Raw genomic sequence first — 11,288 nt, 5'->3', positions numbered from 1 at the left:
TCCTACGGGGATCGCTGCTTTGCAAGGGCTGGTCCTCTTCTTTGGAACGCCCTGCCCAAAGAACTCAGAATGCTCAGTGAACTTAACAGTTTCAAAAAACATCTGAAGACACACTTGTTCAGCAAAATATATACAGCCATACCAACTATGCGAGCTTCAAGAGCGCTTTTGAGCAGTCAGTCTGGAAACTAGCGCTATATAAATACCAAGTTAATAATAATAATAATAATAATATTAATAATAATAATAATAATATTCTGTCCAGGAATCCTCACAGTTTAAAAAGCAATGGTGAAAAACAACATGGCTCACACAGGCAAAGAAAGTGTTTATTTTAGGCAAACTCCACATGTAAACCTTGTGTATACACTGGCCTAAAATGCTGTGAAATACAAAACTTTGCAACAGCCATAAAAAGAGTCTAAAAATTCATTACTTATCAACACATGATGATGTTGATCTATGTTTAAAAATAATTTGTACAGTTAAAACTTATGAATGCTGACATATAATTGTAATGAACGGAAATGCGTAGATAATATTATATACAAGAGGTACAAAGGGCTACAAGGGCATCTAATGTAGGATAATTATGTTATTAACCTAGGAGATTTCCTTGAACATTGGTTACACAATGGTCAATAGGTTTAATCTGACCAACAGTAACTAGTTTGATGCATTTGAATATGGGCTTCTACTCAGTTTAAAGCACTCAATTAACTGCTATAATTATGAATGTTAATTAAATCTTAGAATGCAAATGATACTTAATCATTTTCTACATTTCCTTTACGAAAATATGACTTTACAGAGATTTTTGAAGCACATTTAAAAGATTTTGGCCCCACTGCAATACGAATGTGGACTACCAAATATGGAAAACCCAATCACATGACTGATGACCCCTCAATCTGCCACTGGACACATGACTTCATCAAAGACTGGACATGTAAACATGGAAGTCACATGACCATGGCAACCATGGAAACAATCATGTGACTGGCTGGTCACCATAGCAACTTAAATGTTGCCATGACCTTTCAGCACCATTTTGATCAGTGTTCACTTTGAGGTGAAAATTATAATTTTCTGTAACAGATATAAATAATAAAATGTTGCCTGATAATACACTAGCGTGCAATGCTGAAGCATTTGTACAGATCTAACTGACAATGCCGAAAATTAAGCTCAATATCATGCTAATACTGACAAACTAATAGGTGTTAGACAGGGCTGACTCCTGTGCCATACTCTTTCATGCTTTCATGCATCTTTTTCAACGTCTCCCACTATCTGAAAATGTATAAACTAAAAGTGTTCCACCACATGTAAGACCAATCACACATCAAAACCTACGTACACTTTCAGCTGATGAGTATCAGTAGCCTGGAAAGGAGCTTTTGAAGGATTTCTGGGACATAGCGATGGACCTGATGCCGTGAACAAATCAAAAGGGAACAGTATTCTCTTCCATCTTTCCTGAGTATAACCAGTATCTTTCACAAAGGTATTTATGCACTTGCAAGATAAATTTCAGAGACCATTCCTTTAGCAGCTGTGCATATTTACAATAGATTGTAGCTTGACGTGTATATTGCGTATACCACACAGAGCTAATATGACAGGATGACTAATACTATATGATAATGCTCCTTAGAGTGGACGACAATGTATGTTAACAATACACAGACATGATTGCTTAACAAAATGACCTATACCGTGATTAAGCAGTTCACCGCATTCATATTTTCAATTAAGTCCTTTTCTGAGGCTTCAATACAATTAGAGTGTTCATAGAACAAAGTTTGAAATATTTGAAAATAGGGCTTATTACAATATAATTGGTGACAATAACAGCATTTTCTAGACCATTACGCTCACATATTCCCAAATGCATTCAAATATCCTGACATCGTAAGCACACCAACGTGTATTCTAAGAACAACACAATGACAACACATTTTCCTGTAGAAAATTAGAAAGTCGGCTTTTGTACATACAGCACTAGAATGACGGGGTTGATTAATATGTTAAACATGTTAAACAATAAATAGCTGCAATGAGTACATTGTAACACATCATTACCAAATACATCACACACACAGGTGGTACAAGCTGGGTGCAATGGGTGGTACAAGATGGTACACACCGATTCCTGGAATCCTAGGTCAAGCTGGCTGTGACAGTTCTTACATATTCCACATTCCCTAATATTCATACTGTTAGTGTATCAGTAAACAATTTGGACCAAATGTAAAGATATGAATATCATATATATGTGAACAGACCGATGGGAGCCTGGCTTGTCTAATACGTCATCAATAGGAATCCAGCAATCTTACACACTGAACCAATGGAACAATTTGGGGATGTGCACTTTCACTTGTTAGTAGACTAAAATGAACTATTTGACTTGAGATCCAAAGGAAAGATCAGCGTCGAATTGAATTTCACAAACTTTAACAAATAGGTGCTAGTAGTGTCAATAATCACACAGTGCAACAGGTTGCTACGGACCATACAGTATGAAGGTATATAGCTGTAAACTAGAAACTAAGTGTTCAGTATGTAATCTTATGTTGTTCAACACAAAGACTCCTGAGGCAAACAAGGAGACCTGGATTTATGCATGAATGGAAGCTAGGAAGGAAGCAACAGAAATGTTTCGCAACATTAACTATGCAACCATACTGTGGGATGAAATTCGCAGCTTTGGCACCTTATTATAATGGACAAACTATTGAAAAGCATGTTTACAGGGGACCAAAAAGTACTGTACCATTATGTCAAATACTGGCCAATAATCCTAGATTGTAGCTAAAAGGACCTGTTCTGTAGGAAATCTGCTTCATGGTTGCAAATTCTGTGTTCTTGATAGAAGATGGTTGTCTCCATTAAAGCATGAATTTCAAAGAAAAGCTAGGTCCATGGGCCCAAATGGTCGACAACATGGCACCAGTCTAGGTGGAGTTATTGCATGAGACAACTGATACTGATCTTCATCACGCTTCTTCCAGGGAGGCTGGTGCAAGGTCTCAAAGTTTGCCCTGAAGGACAGATGCTACAACGTATGCTGTACAATGATTACAATAGTATGTCCCTGTTTAAAATAATGTATTATACATGATAGTGTGTGAATCACTAGAGCGTGCTACACTAGACAGTCCACAGTTCTATACAAACAATCTACAGTGCTCAAAGACACCAAGTGGTATAGCATTCATTCTGTCTGTACTTCCTGCATACAGGAATTATGGGAAGGTGTGAAATGCGAGCAGACTTGTCTCCCTTGAGATAAGACAACGCCATCTGGTGGCAGATGATCAGATCTAGTCTGATGATGGTGGTTGGTTTTAAGACATTGTTTCCGCGATGTCTAAATAAAGATGAAGTTTTTTGTGGGTCCATCTCTGTCTGCGGGGTCATCATCGGGGTCCTCGTCACGGTCGCAGGTGCAGGGCTTGTGTTCCACGGTCATGGTCCATTCTCCCTTGCAGTGAGGTACGTTGATGGCGGTCCATCGAGTCAGCTTGTTCATCACTCCGTGGCCGATGCAACGGGTGCCGCGTTCTCGGTCCATGGCTGTCGGTTGACACTCCACGCAAACCTCGGCTCCCTTGTTGAGTGACCTGGCCCATTTCTGGGTCTTCTCAGTGCTGTTGCAAGCCGCGCGTGAGCTTGTCACCAGGAAGTGGGCACAGTAGCTGCAATGCAAGGCGTCAGATGAATAAATGGAATACCATGAAACATGTAAACTTGAAAGGCCACGACATTGTAGATACAAGGCCACAATATGATAAAAAAATATCAATATTTATATCTGTGTTATTGGCAACACATCCAGGTAAATGAAGTTAGGTAGTCATCGATTCTTTTAAAGATTTTCATCCAACCATTCAATGATTACAACCGCACAGACTGATATACTGATTGCTGTCTATTGTCTTAATAGTTTAACCTGTTGCATTTTTTGTCTTACAGTTTGGAACCCATTGTCTTGCAGTTTAATGTATTGCAGCCTACTGTCTTGCAGTTTAATTTATTGCAGCCTACTGTCTTGCAGTTTAATTTATTGCAGCCTACTGTCTTGCAGTTTAATGTATTGCAGCCTACTGTCTTGCAGTTTAATTTATTGCAGCCTACTGTCTTGCAGTTTAATTTATTGCAGCCTACTGTCTTGCAGTTTAATTTATTGCAGCCTACTGTCTTGCAGTTTAATTTATTGCAGCCTACTGTCTTGCAGATTAATGTATTGCAGCCTACTGTCTTGCGGTTTAATTTATTGCAGCCTATTGTCTTGCAGATTAATGTATTGCAGCCTATTGTCTTGCAGTTTAATGTATTGCAGCCTATTGTCTTGCAGTTTAATGTATTGCAGCCTATTGTCTTGCAGTTTAATTTATTGCAGCCTACTGTCTTGCAGTTTAATTTATTGCAGCCTACTGTCTTGCAGTTTAATGTATTGCAGCCTATTGTCTTGCAGTTTAATGTATTGCAGCCTATTGTCTTGCAGTTTAATGTATTGCAGCCTATTGTCTTGCAGTTTAATGTATTGCAGCCTATTGTCTTGCAGTTTAATGTATTGCAGCCTATTGTCTTGCAGTTTAATGTATTGCAGCCTATTGTCTTGCAGTTTAATGTATTGCAGCCTATTGTCTTGCAGTTTAATGTATTGCAGCCTATTTATTGTCTTGCAGTTTAATGTATTGCAGCCTACTGTCTTGCAGTTTAATGTATTGCAGCCTATTGTCTTGCAGTTTAATGTATTGCAGCCTATCATCTCACAGTTAAACCCATTGCAGTCTTGCAACCTTTTCACCAGCATGTATAATCTTGCTGGTGCAGCCCATTCCTCTCAAATTCAGTCCTCTTTTCATTACAGTTGGCAATACAGTCGACAGTACAGTACAGTACAGTAATAACAACTCTTCCTGGTACAGCCAATTACTTAGAGAGCAGTCCCCCTTAAATGCACGTGTGACAGTTACCAACAGGGTGTGTGCATGAACAGTGCCATCCATAATTGCTGCCCTTTCCCTGTTCAAGCTGTTATGACAAGCACAAACCTTTCACTGCTGCACACATGATTACACAAACCACATTTCTGTGTTTACTTTCAGCAACCGTGCAACACATCAACAGACAGGCACCATTCAGATATTTCAAACAAAATTAATCCAATAGACGCCCATTTAAATTTTTGCTAACCGCGTAATAGGCAGACATGACGAATGATACAAAAGCCTGCAGAATAACCTAAGCATTGGAACATGCCTGTCTTCGCCAATATTAAAAGGACATGCCTTCATCGCTGTACATGACAATGATGGGCTTCTCAAGATAAACACGAAGGAAACCACAGCCTTGTGAGAACAAATATTTAAGTTTGCCCCGTTTTATCCCCATCTGCTTTTTTGGTCTTACAAGGTTGGTGTGAGAAGCCTATTCGGTCAGTGTCCTATAGGAGATGACGGTCGCTATTCTGGAAACTCACTTGACACACAAACACGGACACTCCACAAGAAAGGGAAGTTAACCAGATTTAGTCCTTGAGCCAGACTTACTGTGTTTCGTACAAAGGTGAAAGCCATACCGGCATTGTCTAAGTTTAGGATGTACCAACAGCTGGTGTGTTGTTTTTTAACCTTTTTTCGGAGCAACCCTCAGTTTCAACTGGCTACAGCAAACACTATGTTTATGTGAAATGATGTACATTGTTGCAAACATCAAACAAGCCTGCTATTTCCATACAGAAAGGGATGATAATTTTTCAGTGTTTTTCGTTTCTTCTCAGCTTAACATTTTGATGTGAAAGAACCTATGTCATCTCACAGTGCTAGAAACGAACAATTTAGTCCACTAGTCCTTATGATGATAAGATTTTGCAAAACCCTTAAAAACGGCAAATTTCTACTATTCCTGATGATTCTCATACCTTAACTATTGAACAGTTTGACAAGGACTAGTGTCAATTTCTAATGTCATCTTATCAGTGTCATGTTGAGGATGGTTTAGCGGTTATCTGTCTATTGTCTACCTGTGTTTTCTACCTGCTTTGTTGATTGTCTACCTGTTTTTTTATATCTATCATGACATCTTTGTAATCCTGCAGTCTGATAGGTCTGCCAGCAGTACAAAATATATGTTAGACCATGATTTTGCTGATGACCGCATTACCGCGAAAGGAAATAATTATACACGAGCACTTCTTTCACAAACCTGACAGTTTCTCAAGTTCAAATACTGATTAACATTTCTAAATGCGTTGTGGTTCTGTACTTACTGGTGGCAATATATTTCAGGTGGAACTCTTAACGAACAATTATTTAGGGGGTCTATTGTAATATTCAGTCACATTCATCTTGACTTTTGGCGCTACTCTATCACATACTGAGAAATCATGTCTACGCGTCTCAATTCTCAGACTTCCCATCTGTAGTTTGTTGGTTTGTTGTTTAACACCGCACTCAGCAATATTCCAGATATATGACTGCAGTCTGTAAATAATCGAGTCTGGACCAGACAATCCAGTGATTGATATCATGAGCATCAATCCATGCATTTGGGATCAATGACATGCATCAAACAAGTCAGCGAGCCTGACCACCCGATCCCGTTAGTCGCCTTTTACGACAAGCATAGTCACCTTTTATGGCAAGCATGGGTTGCTGAAGACCAATTCTACCCCGGATCTTCACGGTTCTCCCATCTGTAGAACTATATGGCATCGTAATAGTGGTGTGTACTTTAGAACAAAACATTACAGAGGTTGCTTCGCTTCCTCCAGGGATGTCAGCTTGAATAATGTTTACACGACATCTCCCTACGTGGTCTCAGTAAACTGGTTCAAGTATTACTGCGAAAATTATGTTTGTTGTTTAATGCCGCACTCAGCAATATTCCAGCTCTATTGATGGTGGTCTGTAAAGAATCAAGTCTGGACTGGTTAATCCAGTGATTGATATTGTGAGCGAGTGAGTTTGGTTTTACGCAGCTTTGAGCAATATTCCAGCAATATCACGGCGGGGCACACCAGAAATGGGCTTCACACATTGTACCCATGTCGGGATTTGAACCCGGGTCTTTTCGACGATTGAACGCTTTAACCACTAGGCTACCCGACCGGCCCGATTGATATTATGAGCATCGATCCATGCAATTGGGATATGATAACATGCATTAACCAAGTCAGCGAGACTGACATAGTCGCCTCTTACAGCAAGCATGGGTTGCTGAAGACCTCTTCTAACCCGAATCTTCACGAGTTGAAGTGAGTGAGTGAGTAAGTGAATGACTATGCAGCATTCCAGCAATATCACAGCAGGGGATGCCGGAACTGACTTCACACATTGTACCCATGTGGGAAATGAACCTGGGTCTCAATCGTAACAAGCGAATGCTTTAACCACTAGGCTACCCCGCCACCTCTTTGTCTGCAATAAGATGAGATATTGAGGCGCTATTCTTCCCAACTGGGGTGTTATTTAGAAAATGTAAATATCTTACGCTGCCTTTAGTAATATTTCTGTGATATCATTCCCGGAGACACCTAGCATAGTTTCACACAATCATGTTATGAACACATACTTCTGCATTTGGTAACAGAGATTGAGAAACTTGATATTTTTCGAAAAATTTAATTGTTGTATGACAATACAATAACACCATGATACAGCTGGAATATTGCTGAGTGTGGCGTTAAACAACAAACAAACAAACAAAACACATTATTAACCATATGTTCACTCCATTCTACTTACGTTGCTCTGGTAAGAATTTCGTTGAAGTTTCTTCCATATAAATTTTTAAGGATTCCCTTCCATGGGTCATACTTAGAACTTGTTCTGAATATTCCATAAGCAGCAGGCAAAATACGGCCAGTTTCTGAAAACAAAATGAAGAAATAAATGCACCGAAGACACAAATTCATTATACACTCATAATATACATGGCGACTTGTTGGCTATCCTTGAAATCATATTGGTTCTGCCCAAGCTCTAATAAATAAATTGCAATCGATTCCATGTCAATAGAAGCACTAACCACCAATTATTTTGGCGTTTATGTTTCAATAAACAGAAAAACTTTAGGCCATGCCCACTTAGAGACTACTACCGTATTCGACGTAATAAGCGCCCTGCTCTAATAAGCGCTAATATATTGGCAATCCCAATAAGCACCCTACCGATTGATCAATGTACACAATACTTATTTATTCGTGTATAATACCCACTCATGTGTTATATGCACCCTTAATTACGGGCAATTAAATTCTGGAAAAATATATCTGTCGTGTATAATACGCACAGACTTTTCTTTTGTATCATTTCAGGCTGTCAGCATAAACCACGAAATTTACGATCTTTCAACTCTTTCACCAAAGTTATATTCTAATAAGAGCCCCCTTTTTCTAATTACGTCGAATACAGTATTTCCTGAATTGCGGATAACAAGAGTGGTCGGACCTTGTGTTGCCATTATTGCACTGGGCAATGTCATTGACTTCTTTTTGTTGGTTACAGATTAGTTTTTTTTTCTGACGTTATTATTGTTGATTTATTATTGTTATATATATTTATACGAATTGACTTCAATATATTGTTGTTGTTGTTTTTTTTTTGGGGGGGGGGGGGAAAGGGAGGAAGAGACAGTGGGGGCAACCTTGTGGTTAAAATGGATTGCCAAGGTTTGATTTTCCACATGGGTACAATGGCTGAAGCCCATTTTTGGTGTCTTCTGCCATGTTATTGCTCGAATATTGCTAAAAGTAGAAAAAACAAACTCACTCACTCAATATGTTTTTGTTTGAATGAAGGTATAAACATATAAAGTGGGGTGTACACTCAAATCTGCTGTGTCCACCTCCATAAACACAAAAACGTTCTCAAACAGTCTAAGTTGGACCCTTAATTTATTGCAGCCTTAAATAACTAATTTCACCACCCTTCAAACTTTGTCAATCTTGAAAGTATAAAACAATTATCGTGTCAGTAACAACAACATTAGGTCATTCCTATATGGACGAATAATTCTCATATTTGTGTCTTGGTGATAATGATTGGAGTGATTGTGCGATCTGTCCCAAACAGTGAATGTCATTCTGCCTCACTGTGAATCCAACCCATCATTGTGGTGGCATGACCGACTGTTTGACATGGTGATAGCTTGAATGGCTACAATTGGTCACATTTGTCAGCCGATTCGTGCACTCGGTGCCCCTGGTGGTCAAACATGGCGACAGAATCCCTCACATTCATGCTTCTATTATCAACGTGAAAATCTGTGAACAAACATGCTTGGTATACCTCATTGATGACAGATCCAACAGCAGCCAATCGACACATTTCAGTATTTCCCCAGAGACATCGTCTCAAAGCTTCTAAAAACATTACTCCTATCTCCCATTCCGATGAAAACTATCTGGTGCAATTTCACCACGAAAGTATTATTTATCAAACTTTAACAAACAAAACAAACAATCCGTTCAATATTATCCGAGAAGCAAGGTCTGTTTAATTGATTACTACATTTTGAGATGGTCCCCATCTGGCGATGACCTTTGTAATACCAGGGTCAAACTTGTCAAACAATGTACTACATTTTTGTACGTGGGGGTTAAATCGTGTGACAATATTTCATTAACTTTCTCAGGTGAGGGAGAATTGAATACACATGAAGTCTATCGCTAAGGTGGCCGCTAGCACACATCCAGGCTGTAGCCAGCCAGTCAGACAACAATCGCCACCCACTATCCCTTACAACAAGTCAAACAATTAAATCACCCATAAAACCAGCAAAGGGACAAAGATTAAGTGAATATTGTATCAGTTACAAAAATAAGAAGAAATCCACAGACAGCCACACCTGCCAAACTCGTATCCATCCTGGATCAAAGATTGACGGAGGATAAGGCTAATCTGTTCATCGTACGGAAGTGAGTGAGTGAGTTGGGTTTAATGCCGCTTTTAACAGTATTCCAGTTATATCACGGCATGTCAGCTTAATGAGGGAGGAAAGCCTGAAGTGATGAAGGTCTCAGACATTTACCACTTTGGTGAAACCCACGAGCACGGGTATGGTGCTGACAAACCTAAAAACATAATCGGGGGTGAACTGGGATCCGAACCAACAATCATAGGTTTCTGGCGTGCCCAAGGGACGCAACTCTGCATAGCGAATCGCAGCGCCTTAGACGACTAGGCCGCCCGTGTCCCCTCGTCCGGAAGAAAAATGAGAAACAAAGTCCTCCAGGAATGACAACACTTGTGGTTTATCAGGTGTGTGGCTATATTACACACATCAGCACCTGAGAAGCAAAGGTTGGGGTGTATTTACAAGGTCATTAGCTCTACACAATGAACACGTCAAGCAGCCTTTTCTCTAAGGATGGAAGAGGTTTCATATGACCTTATACCTTGGCTTGCTGCAGATAGCGATCTCAGCTGCATAACTCGACAGCTTACAATTTTCTCTGCTATATGTCATCAGCAATGTAAGTGGGTGGGTGATGCAGGTCTCAGATTTTTACTACTTTGGTGAAAACCATGAGCACGAGTATGGTGCTGACAAACCTAGAAACATAATCAGGGCGATACAAACCCCCAATCTTAGGTTTCTGGTGTGCCCAAGGGCTGCAACTCTGCACAGGGAATTGCAGTGCCTTAGACTGGTGTACCTCCCATAGTGTAACACTGACTCTGACACATCTTAAACACAACTAGAGGCATTTCAATATTGATTTCGTTCCTGTTTGCCTTTTTGTCCTGTTGGTATTGTGGAACCAATGAAGTGCAAAGAGTTTTCTGCCATGTTTCAGCAGCAGTCTAAGCTGCAGATTCTGTCATAACCACAGCTCACAAACATCTTACAAACTATGGATATTTCAATGTTTCTTTTTTCTTTATAAACTACACCCAGTACACAGGCTTAGTGATGTCAGCCCAGAAGACCAGCATACAGTAGACCTCACTACAACTAGCACAGCGGGACCAGTTCTAGTCTAGACCAGCTTCGTACAGTCACATCCCTCCAAGTGTGGACCTCACTACACCTAGCACAGCGGGACCAGTTCAAGTCTAGACCAGCTTCGTACAGTCACATCCCTCCAAGTGTGGACCTCACTACACCTAGAACAGCGGGACCAGTTCTAGTCTAGACCAGCTTCGTACAGTCACATCCCTCCAAGTGTGGACCTCACTACACCTAGCACAGCGGGACCAGTTCTAGTCTAGACCAGCTTCGTACAGTCACATCCCTCCAAGTGTGGACCTCACTACACCTAGCACAGC

General features: G+C 40.1%; 1 protein-coding gene across 1 annotated transcript in view; it reads right to left on the bottom strand.

The window, feature by feature from the left end:
* Positions 1-315: 315 nt before the first annotated feature.
* LOC124137796 (somatomedin-B and thrombospondin type-1 domain-containing protein-like) overlaps positions 316-11,288 on the bottom strand; it is a 101,512-nt gene continuing 90,539 nt past the window's right edge. The window contains exons 3-4 of the mRNA XM_046504238.2: positions 7,761-7,884; positions 316-3,704 (exon numbers count right to left, since the gene is read on the bottom strand). Of these exons, the coding sequence (XP_046360194.1) occupies positions 3,377-3,704; positions 7,761-7,884 (452 nt within the window). The 3' untranslated portion in view covers positions 316-3,376. The remainder of the gene's footprint in view (positions 3,705-7,760; positions 7,885-11,288) is intronic.

This window comes from Haliotis rufescens, unplaced genomic scaffold (assembly GCF_023055435.1).
Source record: "Haliotis rufescens isolate VD_foot unplaced genomic scaffold, xgHalRufe1.0.p SCAF_57, whole genome shotgun sequence".
Taxonomy (NCBI): Eukaryota; Metazoa; Mollusca; class Gastropoda; order Lepetellida; family Haliotidae; genus Haliotis; species Haliotis rufescens.
The sequence above is the reverse complement of the archived record's forward strand: the minus strand, read 5'-3'. Positions and strand labels throughout refer to the sequence as shown.